Here is a 22,298-nt window from a genome sequence, read left to right as displayed (position 1 = left end):
TGTCTTTGTTTGTGAATGTCTTGACAATAGTTGGTTATCAAACAGACTTTCATCTCTCGGAATCGGAGGATTAACAAGTTCTAAAATTAATATTGTAACAAAACTAAAGAAAAACATTGTTTTAAAGACACCATTTGAAGGCCAGACTGGGGGAAGGATAATCATAATGTTATCTTTGTACTTTGAGTATTCAAGTAGGTAACTCATGGAATTTCCTGTGACGGAACCACAAAATATTAAAACATTACAAGGTACATTATTAATTGTATCTGCCCACTGATCAATTGCAGCAGAATTCCCAGTCATTCTTTTTCCAAAAGCCACACAAATCTCCAGGGAAGTCAAAAGTTTCTTCAGAATTTCTGCCTCATTCTCTCCAGTATCATTGTCCGAAAAAAGTATTCCAACCCAGTTCCATCCAAAATGTTTCACTAGTTTGGTGATTGCTAAATAATGGACATGATCACTCTGAACGGTCCTGAAAACATGCGGGTAAAGCCGTCTGTCACTCAATAAGTTATCGGTGCTTCCATAGCTGATCTGGAAAGAAAAAGAAGAACTATTAACTATAATGTTATTATATTTTCAGATTACATTCAGATCCAGCTGCCTTTTAAATTATCATTAAAGGCAGCATTGTGCAAATATTTTAACCATTTGGGGACTGGAATAATTTTTACATTTTTGCACACACATGTTAAACTTTTTTCTGAAAACTGCTTAAAACCCTCAAAAGATTACACATTTTCTAAAGGCAGAGGTCCCTGTAAAATAAAATAAAAATGCTAGTTGAAATTTGCACAATTGCTTAAGGAATGTTATATTTTTAGGGGAAAAAATACAAAATATAAGCTTACTATGTGATAGTACATGTGACAGGTCCTCTTTATAGAGACATCAGGCGTCTTTTAGGCCATTAATCAAATGTTTTATTCCAAATTATCTTGGACATGCATATCTTTTTGTCTTTCGCGAGTATGGCCACATTACTAATTCTTCTGGTCCAATGGCCACGGAAGATGAGCTCACAGCATGGACTCATTCCTTTTCGACTTGATGTGAAACGCTTAGAGGCGATGTGGCAGCTACAACTGGCTATTTCATCTGCTTTGGCTCTGCTTAATTATCAGAAGCCAATCCATCTCTTTTTCCATGAGGCAACAGGGCCAAGCCTCCAGAATACTTGTACAGAAGCAAACAAAGGTTTGTTGCCTATGTTACCTCAATTTAGTCATAAAATATTCCTCTTGGCTGTACAAGAGCAGTGGCAACCTGGGCTCTCCTTTTGGAGAAAGTTGCTGACATTTTTCTGGGACATGACCTGACACTCCATGCCCTACGTGCTGTCACTGAAATCCTTTATTGAGTTTTCACAAAACATTGGTTGTTTGCCAGATAAACTAAATATGAGATTGCTTTATTAGCCACATATAACCTCACTATCAAGATATAAATCAAGAGGTTTCCTAACCCAGCCTTCTTGTGTGACATCGCACAGGTAGCACTGGCTCTGCTGGGTTGACACAGCACAGGTGACATTGACAATACTGGAGTGACACCGCACAGGTAAAACTGACTCAGCTGGGGTGACAGCGCACAGGTAACACCAAAACCGCTGGGGTGACAATGCACAGATAACACTGACACTGCTGCGGTGACAACACACAGGTGACACTGACTTTGCTGGGGTGACAATGCACAGGTGACACTGACTCTGATGGGGTGACAATGCACAGGTGACACTGACTCTGTTGGAGTGACAACACACAGGTGACACGGACTTTGCTGGGTTGACACAGCACTGGTGACATTGACACCGCTGGAATGACACCGCACGGGTAACACTGACACTACTGGGGTGACACCGCACAGGTAACGCTGACACCGCTGGGGTGACACCGCATAGTTAACACTGACACCGCTGGGGTGACACTGACGGTGCTGGGGTGACAATGCACAGGTAACACTGACTCAGCTTGGGGTGACAACGTCCAGGTAACACTGACACCTCTGGGGTGACAATGCACAGGTAACACTGATACTGCTAGGATGACAACGCACAGGTCACACTGACAGATCTGGCATAACAGTGCATCCCCCCTCGCCCAAACTCACAGCAGACCAGAGAGTGTAACCTGTCAGGAAAACTAAGGACTTTAGTGACACTGTGGAGGAACCGCTGCCATGACATTGTCTGTAAATGCCCCCCCCAGTGTCGGTCCCCCCTTTAATGTAAAAAGTAAAGATCCACAGTGTCTCTGCCATATTGGTCATGCATCTGATCATATTGTATGCAAACGGTCCCTCCCCAACAACGGTCGGTCTCCCTCTCTCCCCCCCAGCGTTGGTTACGGTTGCCACTAGGGATGTTCAGATACCAAGTACTGTACTCGGTACAAGTACAAGTACAGATACTTTTCATGCTCCAAGAATAGACTAGAGACTAGATAACACACAAACACACATCAAGTGCACCTACGCACAAAAACGAAATTTGCGCCACACATGTTACATATCACCATGAACATCGGAGTGAGAGCAATAATTCTCGGGCCATCAATCACTGTTAATACTAAACTAATGAGCAGTAAAAGCTTTTAAAACATCACCTATGGGAAATTTTGGGTACTGTTTTTTTTTCTTCAGTTTAACGGGCGAACGCAATTGTAAGGCTTGACATGTTTGGTATCAATTTACCTGACGTGACCCCGTCCTATATATTTTACTAAAAAATTGGTGTTACATTCTGGTTTTGTCCACTAAATTTCATTTTAGTGTATTTTTTCCTAAAAATACTGGTTTGACAAACATTTGCGCAAATACCAAGCGGCATAAAAAATTACAACTAGCATTTTGTCATTCTATAGGGCCTCTGCTTTCAGAAAATATTCATTGCTTGTCCTCTACTTATCTTCCTGTAGTCCATAGAGATAACTGTTAACTAAAAGATCAAACTATCTAAAAGATCAAATAAGATAAGTTAATTGTTAGGATTTACACATGCTTTAACTTTCAAAGACTGTGTGCCGTGTGTTTGTCAAATGTGTCTTGCTCTCTCTGTTAATTCACAATAGTATTACAAATAAAGGTTTTCACTGGCCTGTGTGTATCTATACAGTCCGAGGATTTTGGTTTATTGGGATTGTTGTATATACTGACCTGTGTGTATCAGTCCGAGGATTTGGGCTAATGGGATTATTGTGTTTACTGACCTGTGTGTATCTATACAGTCCGAGGATTTTGGTTTATTGGGATTGTTGTATATACTGACCTGTGTGTACCTGTACAGCCCGAGGATTTTGGTTTATTGGGATTGTTGTATATACTGACCTGTGTGTACCTGTACAGCTCGAGGATTTGGGGTATTGGGATTGTTGTGTTTACTGACCTGTGTGTATCTGTACAGTCCGAGGATTTGGGCTAATGTGATTGTTGTGTTTACTGACCTGTGTTTATCTGTACAGTCCAAGGATTTGGGGTATTGGGATTGTTGTATATACTGACCTGTGTGTATCTGTACAGTCTGAGAATTTGGGGGATTGTTGTGTTTAATGACCTGCGTGTATCTGTACAGTCTGATGATTTGGGGGATTGTTGTGTTTAATGACCTGTGTGTATCTGTACAGTCCGAGGATTTGGGGTATTGGGATTGTTGTATATACTGGCCTGTGTGTATCTGTACAGTCTGAGGATTTGGGGGATTATTGTGTTTAATGACCTGCGTGCATTTGTACAGTCTGAGGATTTGGGGATTGTTGTGTTTAATGACCTGTGTGTATCTGTACAGTCCGCGGATTTGGGCTAATGGGATTGTTGTATATACTAACCTGCATGTATCTGTACAGTCTGAGGATTTGAGCTAATGGGATTGTTGTATAAACGGACCTGTGTGTATCTGTACAGTCCGAGGATTTGGGCTAATGGGATTGTTGTATACACTGACCTGTGTGTATCTGTACAGTCCGAGGATTTGGGCTATTGGGATTGTTGTGGATGAATAGTGATCTCCAATAACACCAGCCAGCTTGCCATGTCCTGTACAGGAATAATTAGGAATTGTCTTCCTCTGTTCAGATAAGATCGTTAGAACACTCCCCACAGCCTTCCGGGGTTCCAGCCATGAATCATATAGATGGAAGCCTAGAGTGATGTTCGGTAAGATGTCTGGATCCTGATTAATATGATCAATTGCACAAAGGAAAGCTAGGAGGCTTATGAAAGTCCGATGGGACGTTCTACAAAAAAATAGTTTTTCATTGTGAAGCAAGTTAACAATTTCTCTCTCTCTCTATATAAAACATTTTTAAAATATTTGCACATGCGATCAGCGTAACATAAAGTACAGTTAGAAAGACTTCTGTGAAATGCTTCCCTTGGGAATAGGAATGAGTTAATAGTGAAGAGTTTAGAGAAAACAGGAGAAGGGAACAATCTAGTGCAACATAACTGACCTGGAAAGTGAGCTGCATTGGAGAATGTTTCCAAATCAGCTTTTTTAGCCTAGATTGTTCACTTCTCCGGCCTTCTCCAAACTCTTCACCCTTTTGTAAATAACCTTGTATGTTTTACACAGCAGGTCTGCAAGCAAATGTCCCACCACTGGATACTTAGAGGAGTCTTTTTCAGTCTTTCAGTCGGCCACAGTCTTTGTAGATCTAAGACACCTACTTGTGAACTGTTTCAGTACATTTTGCACAGGGCAGGTGGGTTGTCTATACACAGACACCACTTTTCTTGTTTAGAGTCGGATAGGTTCAAAACATCTGTCATTTTATTTTTTACTGTCTGTGTCCTGTTGAAGAGATTTGCCTTTATGTCCTGTTCTGCAGAAGTAACAAAAAGTGAGAGGAAATCTCCCCAAAGTGAGGTAGGTCCCCTCACCAAAACACATTTCCTCACAGGAAGATTTCCTCTTACCTCTTGTTCTGATGACAAATGTATATTTTGTGATTTCCCTTCATTTCCTGTTTCATGCTGTGCAAACATAACTCAACCCAAAGTGTTTTACTCTTCTTGGAGAGACATGTTTGACAAATGGAAATATTCTTATTGTTGTGTAGAGCTCAACCCCAAAGGAGCTGCTGGATAAAACAGGCTCTTTTGTTCCCAAGCTAGGATCTACCGCTTGGGAACAGGATCCACAGCACACCTTGTGAAGCTTTACTAGATACAGTAAATTATGTTCTATAATTGACCAACAAAGTGAATGACATACAATATCAAAGAGAAACAGCATTCAATAATAGACCTCAAGTATTCTAGCACCCTGCAGCCATGGCTATCTAGTTACTACAATATGCAGTACTGAGCTATCTAAATAGTTGTCTCTCACTTTAGTTATGGGTTGCTAATGACTCAGTCCCAAAAATTCCCTAGTTCTCTATTCTACTGGCCTGTAGCAATGGTTTAGGCTAGCCATCGTTGGGGCCCATACTGTGTCACTGAAGTAGTATGTTGTGATGAATACAAATGGCCAAAGGCCTCTCACCAGATCCTGGGATTGTTCTTCAGTTGGCCGCAATTCCCCACTGTAATGGGTCTCACTGTGTCCCTCTGGAAATGGCAGTTCAAACAGTACTGGATACAGCAGACTGGGTAAACCTCTCTCCGGGTCTGCTTTAAACAGGTCACACTGTACTGGGTAGGTCCACACAGGGTCTGTAGCTCCCCTGTGTAAACGCCAGAAGCACACTGATCTATGCAGTCTGGCGGCTCTCCCTGGACTGAGTGCGCATAGGAAATTCCGGCTCAGCTCACTCCTCCTGCTTCTCTCTGGGAATTGCATCACAGGCTATACAGTAGCGATTAACTATTTACAAGCAGACATGTATTCAATCCTGTAGCAACTCGTGTAGGGGGCTACACTCTAGGGGGCTACACTCTCCCCCACTGAGACCTTTGGGTTCCTCCAAATGGTAATTTGCAATATCAAATTGGTAAATACAGAAGCCACGCTAGTGAGCATAAATCACCCTTGGAACACCCACCTAAACATTTTTAACTAGGTACAGATACATCCAATCTGCAACATCGATTGACAAAAGAGCAAAAGAGGTTGGTAGAGGGAACCTCCACCATGGTGTGTTAATTGCCTTGTTGGGCTTAAATTTGTTTTTAATTCTGCAGCCAGAGCAGACGCTTCAGGGGATCTATGTTTCGTAGTAACAGCCTCTTCAGTATTGTGACCAAGGGTATCATACGGAGTCAAGGGAGGTGGTCACACCAGTCTTTTATATCTTGTCTCTAAAGGTGCCCATACACCTTACAACCACCTTTTGTCTTGCGATGGTTGTAGCTAATTAAAAGCTCGTACAATCTGCCCATCTTGGACAGGCAGATCGTACTTGTGATCATCGCAAGCCCACCCCCCTGAGGTTTTCCAGCCTGCTTGTTCGACGGAAGACGTGTGACCGTACAGTACAAACGGTCGCATGTCTGCCTTCCATACACTTTGGGATTATCGTACGATCGCGGGATTTCCCGCGATTCTCGTACGATAATCGTACAGTGTATGGGCACCTTTAGAGCCACAAAGAACCTTCAACAGGAACATGAGAGATGTAATCTGAGAGATCTAATTTTTCTCTTCTCCTGGTTGGATGGGGGTTTCCTCTGATACTGGTAAATTAGGCAAGGGATCTTTCATTTCAGAAGGTACACAGTTATCCTGACAGGTGTGAGGTAAAAATTCAGGAGCTTACGACCTCAAAATGCTTGAACTGGGTTCAGAAACAGTGGTGGTTTGCATAGCCAAATGGGGTTGGTTGGCCACATCCAACTCAGGCACATATCTTTCACATCCATTAATTGTCCAAGAAGCATGTGACACTATTGAATCTCTCCCTATCCCAAAAAAAATCCTGGCATTGGTGGTTTTTCTAAGGAATATTATAAGCCATTTAAAGACAGACTTGCTCCCCTTCTTGTCGCAGGCTCTCTAGCCCAAGAAATTCTCCATGAAATAATCATCATTTTGAAAACCAGGTAAAGATCCATGTAATCGGAATACTTACAAATCAATCTTGCTAATAGATTCTGATGTGAAGATCCATGAACAATGTTCTTTCCTGCCGATTACTGAATGTATTTCCCTATTTGGTTTTTATAGGGATAGGGCTTAGGGGAAAGTTTGTCAATGAGTCAATTAAAACCTCATAAAAGACACATGGATGAAAAAGGAAACTTTTAACACTTAGGCCTCTTTCACAAATAAAATGATTAAGATGGATCTCTAACCATTTGTGTAACAGCTCGTAATGCCTCTTTATTATAAGGCCATTTGTCAGTTATCAGTGCTGTGATAGTTTGACAATTGTCATTCAACACTGTAACCAAATGGATTTTCTATAATTTATTTGAGACAGCTGGAGCTTTCTTTTGGTGATATTTAATCCACTGTACTTATAAAAAATTACAAAAATGTTCTCCTTTTTTAAAAGAAAAGTGTCAGGACAGTGTGAACATACCCAAAATGATCTACTTTTTGGAAAGTAGACAACCCAAAGTGATCTCATTTTTTCCCACAGTCTTTTTTGTGAATGAGGCAACATGCTGGTATTTGGGAGGGGGATAAAACATGGAGCTTGGTAAGGCTGCACCACGATACATTATAGGAAAGGTCATGAACAGAGGGAGCAGGAAGTGAACAGATTCATGAACAGGTCACATACTGTGGCAGGATGGAGATGAAGGGGTTAATGGGCAGATGTGCAGGATAAGGGAAGTGAGTGGTTAATATACAGATCACAATACAGAACCAGTTCAGGGTGTAAGAGAGAAGTGTAGTGAAAGTGCTGAAAAAGCCTCCCAGCCAGCGGAACTGAATGAATGGATCATCTTCTGCTGCTGCTTCCCATTTATTAATGTGTCAGGGATATTCACTAAATGGTGAAGACTTTGGAGAAGGAAGGAAAAGTGAACAATCTAGAACAACAGAGATGAACTGGAAAGTGAGCTGATTTGGAGACTTTTTCCAAATCAGCTATGTTGGCTTTGATTGTTCACTTCTCCGGCCTTCTCCAAACTCTTGACCCTTTTGTGAATAACCCTGTATCACCCCTCTCCGTCTTCTGTTACAAGAGGAAAGGGAAGGATCAAACATGAGCTTGTGCATTCAGTGATTGGCCATCTCTGTGATCACATGGTACACTGTCTCTGTGTACCAAGCCATCCAATGACGACTCACAGCGATACGAGGCGGAATGGCATCCCTTAAATTTTAAGGGACCTTATTTAAACTGCAGTGGGGAAAAATAACATTCCCCACTATAGAATGCACTCTGGTAGGAAAGCAGTTATAAGTAGCAGCAGTTACTATAAAGCATTTGCTAACAATAGTTTACAATAACAATTAGTTTACATGCAGATCAAGCTGTTCAGGAAAACTGACAGTGACAGAGGATGGGAAAAAACTATAAGACAGCCATAGAGTGCTTACAATGGTCACATTACATTTACTTGGTTTATAGCATCCTTAAAACAGGCGTATGATAGGGCCATAGCTCTGATCACTGGATTCTTCTTACAGTGAAGTCTTTAATCTTCCATATGTGACACATACCTCTGCAGTGTGTGTATCCCAGTGACAGTACAATAAGCTGACTCCTCTCCCCCTCCCTTCATACAGTTCAGTGTCATACATCTCTCTGCTTACAATGGTCATATTTCATTTACCTGGTTTAGAGCATCCTTAAAAAAAGCCTCTGCTGCAATTTCTCCAACACCCCGACAGTGTTATAGTTTGTCACAACTCCTGTCACTGCCACCCAACTCCTGTCACTATTTCTTGACAGCTTGGTTTGCATGAAAAATTGGGGGAAATATTATATACTGTACATTCTTCTAAAATATTTCCATCACTTTATGTTCACAAATCACATAACTTTTGCCTGTCTTTTTGTATAGTCATATTTGTTATTATTTGTCAACCCAATCACTTTTTTCACTTCTTCACAAGTAAGCTACCTACGAGTAAGTCTTCTCTTCTGGTGTAGCTGCATCGTTTTCGCATGACTTTACAGTGAACACCCCTCCAATAATCACATCTCCATCCTGAAAATATTGAAATTCATTAAATACATCAGTAAAGTTTAGAGTACAGGCTGGAACTTGTATTCCTGATCTGAAAAGTGTCATACATAGGAGGATTACATAGGGCAGGATGATGTAGGCATATGATACCATCATATCTCTGATCATTGAATTATTCTTCAATTCTAGCAAAGTCTTCAATCCTCCATTGTGACACAGACCTCTGCAGTGTGTGTATCCCAGTGACAGTACAATGAGCTGACTCCTCTCCCCCTCCTTTTATACAGTTCCGTGTCATACATCTCTCATTGTTCTGAATATAGTGACATTATCTTCTATCTACTTTTAGCTGTGTGTGCAGGTGGTTTATTGGTGAGTGGATAAGTATGGACTTCCATTATTGATATTATTTTTACAGTTCTAAGCCAGGATAATCTTTCTTGTAAAAGAAACTCTAGTCAACAAGGATAAAGACTAAATATGTTCTATGCCAAATAAAGTGGAGATTCAAAATACACACAGGTAGTACCAGATGATATCAAATTGATTTTTTTCACTTACAATAACAGTTCACATACCAATTCTATATGACTGTTTTATTATCTTAAAGTGAACCAAAAAGGAAAGGATCAAACAAGTTCAGGGCCTACATGACTAGCTTAGAAGAGGAATATTGTAATCAAAAAGTTAACTAGTAAAGAAGTAGGTTACAGAGAGGTCACTTACCCGACTGGTTGGATACAGCTGGCTAGGAAGGCCTCAAAAGGTGGTCAAAGGCCTCAAAAGGCGAGTGGATTTGAAAATCTGCAGATGACAAGAGAGCTTAGGGAAATCTTTCTTCTAGCTCCCTAGAAATAGAGAAGACACCTTGAGTGAGTTGGGCCAACTTCTAGAAAAGCTCTAGGCAGCTGCTAAAGCTAATATAACTGCCTGGTGGTTGTGTGTCTCTGCTTCATGGGGTTCAACATGATATCCCTCTGCATGGTCTTGTCACTACCCAAGCTCAAAGGTCCAGGTCCCTGAAGTGCTTCAACCTTCAATCCAAACTCCAGGCTTGGCCCTGCAAAAGGATCCCCGGCAGGGACCCCCTAGGCTCACCAGCAAAGTGCACTCTGGCTTCCAGTGAAAATATAGGTGTGATGTTAGCTCATAAATAACAATTCTACAATTGTTATTTTACTGGTAATTAGGCTACTCCATCATTTGGATGAACTCTGTTTGTAATTAAACAGATTTACCTGTGCAATCCACATGCCAGGGTCCCATAACTCATTGGCTAATGCCTTATCTTGGTTTTAGTGGGAATAATTCCAATTGCTGGTACTGGGAGTAGAGCCACATGGGAATACCCATCCATCCTAAGTTGAAGGTCATTGAGTGTTGCAATGTGGTCTGCATTTACCAATCTAAAGGGTGGTAGGTAAAGAGTCCTTGGTTTTATATTTTGTTGGTCACAACTTTTCTGTCATTTGTAAGTTGGTCAGTTTGGCCTTTATGTTTAAGCTCATCGAAGCATTCTGGATTTCTAGTGCATCATACATTAAGGGGCTACAGGAAGGGTCACAGTTGTCTAGATATGTGGTTATTTCACTCTTCTATGTATTATTCTTGAGCAGTTATAATTTTTTAATTCATCCCTTTTTGAAGTTAGTTTATTCAGGGCCATTTTTCTGGTGCAATTATTTGGAGCTTTGCTTATAAACGAAGTGGTAAACCCCTGAGATAAAGGGAGTTATTCAGTGGATAAGGTGTTTTGCAATTCATTTTTAGTTGGGCTGCGGAACCAGTGATCCAAGATGGACAAATATGATGGCAGAGGAAAACTAGTGGAGTTGTTCCAAGGACAAGATTTGCGGGCATGCCTGACGTGAGCAGCATATTCATTTTTAAAAATAGTTTCTTGGTAGGCCCCTTCCTTGTGGGCTCAGCGACATCAGGCTTTAACTTTGTATCTTTTTTAAAGAAAGCCTAAATGTGGCTGGTTACAAAAGCAAGGAAAACTCCTCCCATTTCTTCCAAATTGGTGCAACCACTGAGGCTGCCTGGTGGGGCCTGGATGAAATGGTAGTAAAACATACACGAATGAGGGAGTTAAAAAGATAAAGAGTGTATCCACACCCTCATTAATTGTGTTCTTTGTGGTTTTATTGTGGCAGCTTTTGTATTTGTCTTCACCCTTTCTTTTGTGTTGAAATTGGCTTTGTACCTGTCAATACATTTGTGTATGTATCACATACCTGGTAGGGAGACTGAATTTGTGAGGAGGCTTCTCTTGCACCTCGTATCCTGTGGCCTTTGAAGTTGGAGACAGAGGCCAGGCAGACAACGAGTGGCACGAGTGCCAGTGTTGTTGAAGCCGTGCAAGCAGAAGGTTGCGTCAGGGGATTAGCCAAGGGTGATCCAGAAATCAAGGTCAAGGCAAGCCGAGGTCAAACCAGGAGAGCAGATGCAGTACTGAGGGATCAGGCAGAGACGGGTTCCAACAATCAGTCCGAGGTCAAAGGCAGGCAGCTAGCAAAGAAGGTCGTTGAGCAGAACCGGGTCAAATCCAGACAACAAGCAGTAGACAGGACTAGGCATAAACGGGATTCCGAAGCACAATTAGGGGCTGAAAGGACAATCCAGCAACTACTAGCCGTGCAGGCTGGGTTTAAATAGGAAAGTGAGCCAATCAGCTGCGTCACTTCCTGTGCGCCGTTTGGCACAGCTTTCTCTTGAGAATCGCGCATTATGCACGTCACTTCCGCTTCGCCATCTCTGTAGGAAGTTGGAGCTATGCGCATGCGTGTGAGCGTCCTCCTAGCAGGACTTGGCGCATCCATGGGACGGGAATGTTGCTGACAGTATGTTCATGTTTGTATTGCTGTTGGTGAAATTTGACTGGCATGTTGTGAATTTGGATGGTGTCTTAGGTCTGCATAGGTAACCGGACGGTTTGTTGTTACATGTGGGTGGGAATGACTTGGGCCTACACTAAGTGGAAGGTAAATCGGAATATCAAATTTGATTTTTTTTGGGGTACTGTTAGGCCTGCCAAGAAGCCCCACCCATCAATCCAATTTCCTGACCTAATAGTCTAGTTATCCCGCTGTCAGGTGGAGAGACAGATAGGAATCTCGCAGCCAGGATATGCAGGGACCCAATGACCAAAAAGTAGGCAGAGCAGGACCAGCAATACAATAACAATGAAGGAACTAATCACAATATGGTGTCAGCCAGGGTCAGTAGGCAGTAACTAGAATTGCGCAGTACCAAAGAGAATGGGGAACTCAGCATCAGAATCCAAACCAGGTCAGCAACCAACTGAAGGCAACAAGTCCAAAGGGTATTCCAGAAGAAACAGAGTCAAAGTCCCAGCCCTGTCAGCAAAAAACAGAAGCACGGTAGAAAAGGGTAATCCGAAGGTAGGTCGGGGACAAAGCAGAAGATCATAAACCAGGAATCCACTATAGCAAAGACATGAACACCCAGGATGCATACATCAAATCCTATACTTGGGCACAGACAGGAAGGGAAGGATAGTATTTAAAGGTGGAAGGTTAGGTAATTTCCTGCAGTTGACCAGTAGGAGGGGTCAGAGCCCCATACAATGTTGGTGGATAGAACAAAGGTCAGTACATAATAAGAACCCACCAGTGGCTCCACAAGCAAGGAAACACCCCAGAGGTATGACCATTTCTTCGTTATGAAGATCAATATGCCTTGCATTAAAGTGAATTAGAAGATTGATAAATGTATTATTAAAAATGGTGGCCTGGTCATCAGGCATGGAGAATCGGAGGTTAACTCGAGGCATTACCTTAGGGTGATGGTGTGTATTGGTGCATTTGGAACTGATGTGTGATTTATAGGGCTGTAGAATGGGATTCAAAGAGCAGTGACGTTTCGGGGTTATGTTTACATTATTGTAGCACTTTGAGGTCTTTTAAGGTGGGCTAATTGATCGCAATGTAGAATGGACACAGACCCATCTTTGGTATGGCATCTTCTTTTACAATCTTTTAATATATTGTTTTTGTAGAATATAGTTAAACACAGAAACAAAAGAGCATTTTCAGGTAAAGCAACCGTGACACAATCGAAGAAAGAACACAGAGGAAGATGCAAGTATATCAGTATCTACACAATAGAACAATACAATTGGTTTGGACAAAATAAATGGTATGGCATCTTCAATTCTTCAAATCAGTAAAGCCAAAATTGTAGTGACCATGTAGTTATGGATCAGTAGTTGTCTACAGTCAATTTGTGTTCTCTTTCCATAGTGCCTTCAATGATCTGCGTCCGTATTCACTTAAATATTGCATAGTTTTGTAACTGTTTATACTTTGTTTATAAGAGGGGTATTTACAAAGGAGCATTGGCTAATCCTTCGGCTCACTTCAGCCACCAGAGTCTTCCGGGTTCAGCTGAATCAAAGGGCTGCTGTACTGGCTATTCACAAGTAACAGCAGCCAAGCTGAAGCAGACTGTTCTCCCAGCAAATGTAAACAACTGGGCGGAGCTAGCCATTATGTACCAGCTACCTCCTCCCAGTTGTTGTCATTCAGTGACAGCCCAGCATCCTTAGGTTATTTGAGGACACTGGGCTGTCATTAAATGACAACAATTGGGAGGAGTCGGCCAACTTCACCCATTTGTTTTGATTTCTCTGAGACCTGCAGGAAGACAGTGACAGGTTTCTGACAAATGCAAACAGTTGGTCGGAGCTAGCGCTGATGTCTTTGCCTGTCAGAATCTCAATTTGCGGGAGCTTGTCGAGTGCGGTCCGGTTGGCAGGAATTTTTATTTCGACGAGTCCTCATTGGCTGATTCTGGATTACTTCGGTGGGTCAATTTTTGGGAATTTTTATTTGACTAAAGGAATTGTCAGACATTTCAGTTGTTTTTTTTTAAATTAAAGGCTTTTTAACAAAAGTCTGTTGTCTTTAGTTAAATGTTTAGTGAATGGGTAGAGGTACAAGTACCCCTTACTCATTCACAACCAGGGGTAGCATCTGGGTGCCCCTTTAATAAAGGGGCACCCCAGTGCAAATAAGACCCCTGCCTGCAGACCTCAACAACCAACACCCTAGGGCTTGTGGGGAAGAGGCCCTTGTTCCCATCGGCATAGGGACAAGGTACTTTTCCATGGAGGGTCCTGGGAAAGCACCCTCCCGGTGCTGAGGGTATGTGGCCTGGTATGGCAAGGAGGGGTTGCTCGCTTGCCCCCCCCCCCCTTTCCGGCCCTGCCTGGTCTGTGCTGGAATCAAGGGTCTGGTTGGGAATTTTAGGGGGGACCCCACATTTTTATTTCCCCATTTTTGGGGGTGGGGTTCCTCCTTAAATTTCTAACCAGATCTAAAGGGCCTGGTATGACTTTGAGGGGGAAAACCTATGCTTTATTTTCCTTGGGGTCCCTACTAAAATTCCTACTAGACCTAAAGGGTTTGGTATAGATCAAAGGGGGACCCCACAACGTTTTAAAAAATATATATTTACTTGTCATTTTATATTCTGCTCGCTACCTCAGAGGTACCGAGCAGACTTACTGAGCCAAATGCCGCTCGGCGACACTTACCAGACCCTTAATCCAAGCACAGGCTTGGCAGAGCATGAAAGTGAGGGGCTGAGTGAGCACCCCCCTCCCTTCCGCAAAATTACATTCTGACAGATGCCGGCAAAATGTAAACAATTGGGCAGAGCTAGCGGTAACTTCACTGCTAGCTCCACCCAATTGTTTACATTTGTCCAGCACCTGTCAGACACTTCCCAAAGGTGCCAGCCAAATCAAAACAACTGAGCAGAGCCAGCCGTGATGTCATGGCCAGTTGTTGTCATTTAATGACAGCCCAGTGTCCTTAAACAACCTGAGGATGCTGGGCTGTCAATTAATGAGAATAACTGGGCGGAGGGAGTCATGTCATTATGGCTGGCTCCACCCAGTTGTTTACATTTGCAGAGAAAACAATCTGCTCTGGCAGATGGTTCGCCCCGCTTCGGCTGTGACTTCGGCTTAGTCGACCAGAAGCATATGAGTTCAGCTCGTCTGAGCCGCTTGGCTGCCTTCGGCTGCTTCGGCTTAATCCTTTGGCTCCTTCATGAATAACCCTTATTAGGCTTTTTAGAGGGTTATTCGAAGCCAAACGATGTACAGCTGATTTTTAGACAATGTACGGCTGAAATCAACTTTACAGGGCCGAAGTGAATAGCCGAACGGCATTCAGCTCATTTCACTTTGGCTTGGTTATTCACTCGGCTGCCTTTGGCAGAGTAATGCATAACCCCCTAAGTGTTTTGAAATGAGAGGCTGGTAATGTAATTTAATACTACCCAGGTGTGGTCAGCTTTCTTTGGGAAGGGTTTAAGGTAGAGTGGGGAGAGTTCATGCATTGTGGTAATGATAGGTAATGATAGTTTGTTACATGTGGACTAACATTGTCATGCTTTTACTTGCTTATTCTGATCACTACTTTTCTACTTGGTAAGTCCAATATTAGGACTAGACATAGTGCGATTCATTTTATTCCAAATTGAAATCCGTACACATTTTCAGAAATTCAGACATTCGGATGCATCCAAATTTCCAAATGAAAGATATAACACATCTGACTTATCCACATTTTCCACTAACAAAATTTGGGATTCATCTGAATTTTTTCTGGAATGTCATTCTTAATCAACTTGTGTTGTTAAACGTTAAAAAAACACACAAAAAAGGCGTGCAAACTCCTTTTCCAATTCATACCAGACCCTTTAGGGTGGGGTCCCCCATAAAATCCCTTGCCAGACCCTTGAACTGCTGAACTATGAACTTTGAACTCTCAATGCACTTTATCAGCAGCAATATTTATGCTTTCCTTATCACAGATAGAAAACATGGTCAATACATCTGTCGGGAACTTTTATAGTGAGGGGATTGGCTTATCGAAAAGCCCACTTATTGGCCCTCCTAGGTTTTAAGGCCGGACAGTGCATTATGGTTACTATGACAAGTTCTCATATTAATTCACCGAGTTTGGGAATTGCAACCACACAGGTCATAATGCTATAACTTTGTTGAAGACACCTGGTATGGAGGACCAGAGCTACGAGACAAGGCTACTAAATTTAAACATGTTCACATTAGAGGTGAGGAGATTAAGGGGGGATATGATTTCCATCTACAAAATGTTTAATGGTGGTAGCAACATTAGCGATAAACTGTTTAAAATTAACTCCGTTACAAAAACTAGAGGCCATCACCTAAAATTGATGGAAAAAAAATTCCAGCACAAGGGGCGAAGGGGGTTCTTCACAGTAAGATCAGTTAGGGTCTGGAACTCACTGCCACAGGCGGTGATTTCAGCAAATAATGTGGAATTGTTCAAGAAACTTTTGGACGATTTCTTAAGGGACCGTAATATACAGGGGTACAGGTAATATACAGGGGTACAGGTAATATACAGGGGTACAGGTACTATACAGGGGTACGGGTACTCCTAGAATGAGATCCTAATAGGTTGGACTTGATGGACTAATGTCTTTATTCAACCTCAAATACTATGTAACCTCACCATGTCCTCTATGCCAACATTTTGGGCTGTTCTCTCTCCCTCTTACACACCTGGATTTAATGGCTGACACTCTTTTGGACAGTGACTGGCACTTTTTTTGGAAGACACCTGTCTGTGCTTTCTATCTAAACATGTAAACCTGTCCTTGCTGTTGCCAAAATATCTTGCCACAGCTCAAAATTTACATACAAATATCTCAGGGCTGATGTTTTAACTTTTGTAGGAAAATACCTTACTTTGCATTGCGTCTCAACAATTGGGGGTGCTCTCACTGCCGGCAAAGTGCTCAAATTTTACACAGAAACATCTGAAGACTGATGCTCTTTATTTTTGAAGGAAAACTCCTCCCTGTTCCTTTTGTTTTGGCCTTTGAGCCTGTTAGCACTGATAGACAATTGCCCTGCTGCTCATCAATTTTTTACACAGCTGTATCTGAGGGATCATGATCTTCCTTTTTGTTGTAATACACTTGTCGGTTCTTTCTGTCTTTATATTTAGACCTGTTCTTGCTGCTACAAAATTTTCCTGTCTTTTTTACACACAAATATCTGAGAGCTGATGTTCTAATTTTTTGTGGGAAAGCATCTGCCTATGCCTTGTGCCTCTGCATTTGGGCCTGTTCCTAGGGATGCAAAACTGTCCTTTCTCTAGTCAATTTTGAACCTACTTTCTTTTGTTTATAAGTGTTTTATACATTTATAACTATTATTGAAATAACTTATATATACCTTTCAATGTAGTTATTTTTTCTCACAAATCTTGCACAGCACATCGCTGTTTATGCATCTTCATCAGTTTTAATTTTCAATTATTGAGGTTATGAAAACCTGATAAAATAAATGGCAAAAATTTGCTGGGCAACTGACCATCACACTTAACCATCACACTATAAGCTTGTAGGACAGGGGCATTAATATGGGCTTGACCCCCCTCCCCCTGTCTATAACAGACTCCACTCTATGGGAAAGTTTTGCCCATTCATCCAAAAGAATATGAGGTTGTTGTGTCTCTTCCTGCTAAACGATGGCAGTCAATAGTCCTCCCGCAGTCTCAACTTTCCACACTATTCTCACACCTGGGGGGCAGCTCATCCAAGGGCTCAGGGACTCCCATCATAGACATAGAAAACATAGGAAAAAGAGCTCCGCCTCCATGTGTAAAAACTTTTATTTAGTTAAATAGAAATAGGTGAAGGTACTCACAATGTTTGAAATTCCAATGTGCTTCTCAAAGCCACAATAATGATTTAGAAGGGAGTCATCCATCCCGACTGGATACAACAGCAGCCTCCAATTTCATCACACAATCCACCGGCTGCTGTGAACCTGGTTAAAGCGTTTCAGGGGCACGCTCCCTTCATCAGGACCATAGCATGTTTTGCAGTGTGCTCGGTTTAGGATCAAAATTTGGACAATCAGAGGAGATTTTCTCATGACTTGTCATGAAGTGATTGGTCAGCCACCTACTCGTATGGTACCATTCAAGGAGTGTCAGGGAGCCTAAGGCACGATTACGCAGATCGCCAATCAAGGTCCTTAGGAACCATATGGCTTAGTATCTAATGATTGGTGCAAAGATTGTGCTAATGTAGCATGAGATGAACGTGCGGCTCAATCTGATCATAAGCATACTGACACTTTACGCTTCTTATTATTCTGCAAATTTTCGCTCACTCATCCCCACCTTACCCTGTATTGCTTAGATTAATTAAATTGATAGTTGCACCACCACACATGTAAATATTGGCTTGAAGCTATAACATGTATGTGTTAATATGAATAGTAGTAGTAGTAGAGTTGAGAGAAATAATAAATAATAAGACTAAAATAACCAATAATTAAACACCTATATATTAGTTTATTAATGGGCCCCTCTTATAGGATTACATATGCATTCTTATGCGTTCAGAACGAATATTCAACCTAATAAAGTGTATATATAATTTGGAATAGTAATTTATCAAACTACTGGATTCTTACTAAACCAAACTTAGCAATAATTTTAGCTATATTTAAAATAATTATTGTCATTTTAACCAATTATCAACATATTTTTAGCTATGCTTTCTATCCAAAAGAATATATCTAAACATTACACACATTTCTTTACTGAATTCAATTAGGAAAATGTGAGAATCTTGGGTGAAAACATTAATAAACTGAACCCTAAGAGAGGTTCCCCATATCTATTCTTCTTATCAAGCAAACATAATTCTTTTCAGGTTTGAATAGGATAATGAAGCATTTGGGGAAAAATATACAGCTTAGAAGTCCAGCACTTGAGGCCAATATGGCAAATACCTCCACAGCTACCATAAATTTCCCTTTGGTGCTTTGATAGGCCGGGATCATGGCAATCCAGACACTGAAGAACACCAGAATACTGAAGGTGATGTACTTGGCCTCATTAAAACTGTCCGGTAATGTCCTCACCATGAAGGCCAGAACAAAACTAACATTTGCCAGAAACCCCATATAACCCAACACAGAGTAGAACCCGATGACTGACCCTTCATTACACTGAATGACGATCTTGTCCTGATAAGAATGAATGTCCATTTCCATAAAAAGGCGAGAAGAGGGCAACCAAACAAGACTTGAACAGACGAGCACAATGATACTATAGAATTGGACAGTTTACTTCCAAGCCATTTCCTCCAGTAGCTGCCAGGTTTGGTGGCTTTGAAAGCAATGTAAACCATGATTGTCTTAGCGAGAAGAGAGGAGACGGATATGGAGAAGATGATTCCAAATGTCATGACACGGAGTATACAGGTTATATCCAGTGGCTGACCAAGGAACAAGAACACACAGAGGAAGCTCAACAAGATGGAGACAAGGATAACGAAACTCAAGTTTCTGTTATTGGCTTTGACAATGGGGGTGTTCAGATGAGATATAAAAATCCCCATTACTAAAACAGTCACAATACAGAGTGAAGCAGAAGCTGTTAGGACTACTTTAGAAATGCCATCAGTGTAGGAGAGAAATTCCAGCACTTTTGGAATACACCGATCCTTCTTCTCATTAGGCCATTCATCATCTCTGCACTTCATACAGCTCTCCTTGTCTGCCAAGAGCAATAGATACAACACACATACATTTTTATTGTATTAGATGTCTAGATCATCTTATTGTACTTATTAGAAAATGCTCCCAAACTGCTCAATGTGTCAGGTTCTATGTACACTTCTACAGGCACCAATTTTTGTTCTAATTAATTAGACATTTATTTGTAGAGGAGCAAATGCTTTAATTTCCTATAATCTTTGTTTTTGCCCTTATTTTGGTAGGAATGTAATTTGGACGTGTATTTACTAGTCTTCTTCAGTACTCTCTAGGCATAACGCTGCATATGGTACAGTTGGAGACCTATAGAATTATCATTATTTAAATCTAACCTCCAGACAAATAAATAAATACACAGATAAAATACATATATGAGAGTTGTTTTACCTGTCAAAGGATTAGTAGTTCTGTCTATCCACTCAATACAAGGAGCATGCTGATTCTCCTTTCACTGTCCAGTCACAGGATGGTGGTTGGATGGAGACCTGTAAGCTCTCATATATGCATTTAGCCATTTGCCTGAAGTTTAGATGTCTTATACATATTTACAGGGCTATTCACATAAGGGTGAAGAGTTTGGAGAAGGTAGAAGTGAACAATCTCGGACAACATAGCTGATTTGTAAAGATTCTCCAATTCAGCTCACTTTCCAGTTCAGCGATGTTGTCCTAAATTGTTCAATTATCCTGCCTTCTTCAAACTCTTCACCCTTTTGTGAATAACCCTGTTGGGGTATACAATTATCAGATTTACTCTCACTAATGCTGATGTAGTAGAGTGAAGAGAGGTCACTTAAATGTGTTACAAAAATTGCATTTATTTCAAGTTTGATTTACAATATCCTTCAAATTCCAGAGATTAGTCTTGGAATGTTTTTGTTAATTGTAAAATTAATAATCCTAAATGATGTATTGTAGAGATGTGCTACATTTTTGTTGTTGTTTTGCCTTAACATATGCTTAAAACCCTAACTCCAGCTAAAATCTGTTTTTCTGAGAGGCATGGCTAGCAAATGAGCTGCATGATTGTTTAACCCAGGAGCACCGCTCATTCGGCTCGGATCTATCATAATAGCCTCAGATAAACACACTATCTATCATCAGGCTCCTGTTGGTCATCTACCCTAGTATCCACTGGGATGACTCGTAAGAGAAAGAAGAGTCTGCGACCACAAAAGCTGACTGAATTCTTTTCATGGCCCGTTCAACAGTATGGGTAAGATGGTGGCAGATCCTCCTCCCCAATCTAAATGTCTGCATTGCCAATGGTGGAGATAAACCCTCCTGTGTGACTCCCCGTCAGCCCAGAACTATGATTCTACACCCTTGACTCTAGAATCCTCCACACCTCATCAGGAACCCAGCAAACCTCGGATGGCTGAGAAACAACTAGGCCAAACAGAGGTGAGCATGCATTGTTTCTCTAAGGACAATACTAGGGAATTTCATGAATCTATTAACACATTCCCTACTCTTAATCATCCAGTCATGGACACTACGGTCAAAGACATACTGAGCTCTCTGTGCAGCTCCTTTCATACAGATATGATGTCTTTAATGCTACAATTTCGGGTGGAGGTAGAGGGGATTGGAGACAGGGGATTGAAGACAGGGTTAATCATATTGAAAAAAAGATGGGAGAATTTGCATCTACAGTGAATGACCTCATAGACTCTCACAATTCAGTAACAGATGACCTATAATGGGTTACATCTACATTGGCTGATTTGGAAGACAGATGAAGAAGTAACTTGAAGGTGCCAGAATCTATACAACAATCTGACCTTTTGCAGTGTATGCAAAATAGCATACGCTCTGTCTTGCCTCAGAGGACCACAACTAAAATCATTAACGATCCCCCTAACCCTGTTTTTCTTCCAAATAAGCTTCCACAAAGTGTGTTACTGTGTGTTCACTTCTTTCATGTGAAGGAAAGGATTATAGAGGTTGTGCAGAAACCAGACCAACTGCCTGAAACGTGCTAATGTTCAGTTCTTTGCTGATTTGTCACAACATACAGGGTGCTCTCAGGAAGAAAAACTTTTACCTATCCCATAAAGCCCTTAGGCAGCATCATCAAGACTGCAGGTGGGGCTACCCCAGAAACATTAGTCTTTCCAGGAATGGAACCATGCACTTCATATCTTCCTTTGAAGATGGTCTGGAACTTCTGCGTTCCTGGAACATTGTTCCTGAAACTATCATAACAGCATCCAGATTCTGCACCGAACAAAATATCTCCTGAATGGAGGCCTCGTCTTCCTCCATAGTGGAACGCTAACCACCTTTTTATCTTCCCCATACTGCTGCACAGCATTATTCTGCATATGGATCTGCATTCAAATGTCCTCTTTTACCCTTCCTGTTTTATGTTATTCTTGTTCGACCTTGTTTTTGTTCTTGTTACTATTTTTCTAGTTAAAGGCACAGACCATGTCATCTTGTACTGTTATGTGATCTGTATTCTGCAACTTTAGTCCTTGGGTCTTCCACTGCTCTTAAGGCCTTAGCACTCCAACTATATGTAAGTTACCTACTTTTTTCATCCTCCTTAATTTATCATTGCAATGGGACTTAAAATACTTTCCATTAATGCCAAAGCTTAAAACATCCTGCAAAATGCTCCTCACTATATAAAGAAGCCTGCTTATCTAAATGCAACTTAA

The 22,298-nt window shown here is 41.4% G+C and overlaps 1 protein-coding gene across 1 annotated transcript in view; it reads right to left on the bottom strand.

The window, feature by feature from the left end:
* LOC108796246 (vomeronasal type-2 receptor 26-like) overlaps nucleotides 1-21,900 on the bottom strand; it is a 36,677-nt gene extending 14,777 nt beyond the window's left edge. Inside the window, exons 1-2 of the mRNA XM_018567706.1 lie at nucleotides 21,763-21,900; nucleotides 18,866-19,102 (exon numbers count right to left, since the gene is read on the bottom strand). Coding sequence (XP_018423208.1) covers nucleotides 18,866-19,102; nucleotides 21,763-21,900 — 375 coding nt within the window. The remainder of the gene's footprint in view (nucleotides 1-18,865; nucleotides 19,103-21,762) is intronic.
* Between the last annotated feature and the right edge of the window lie 398 nt (nucleotides 21,901-22,298).

This window comes from Nanorana parkeri, unplaced genomic scaffold (assembly GCF_000935625.1).
Source record: "Nanorana parkeri isolate BGI_ZX_2015 unplaced genomic scaffold, ASM93562v1 scaffold1085, whole genome shotgun sequence".
Lineage (NCBI taxonomy): Eukaryota > Metazoa > Chordata > Amphibia > Anura > Dicroglossidae > Nanorana > Nanorana parkeri.
The sequence above is the reverse complement of the archived record's forward strand: the minus strand, read 5'-3'. Positions and strand labels throughout refer to the sequence as shown.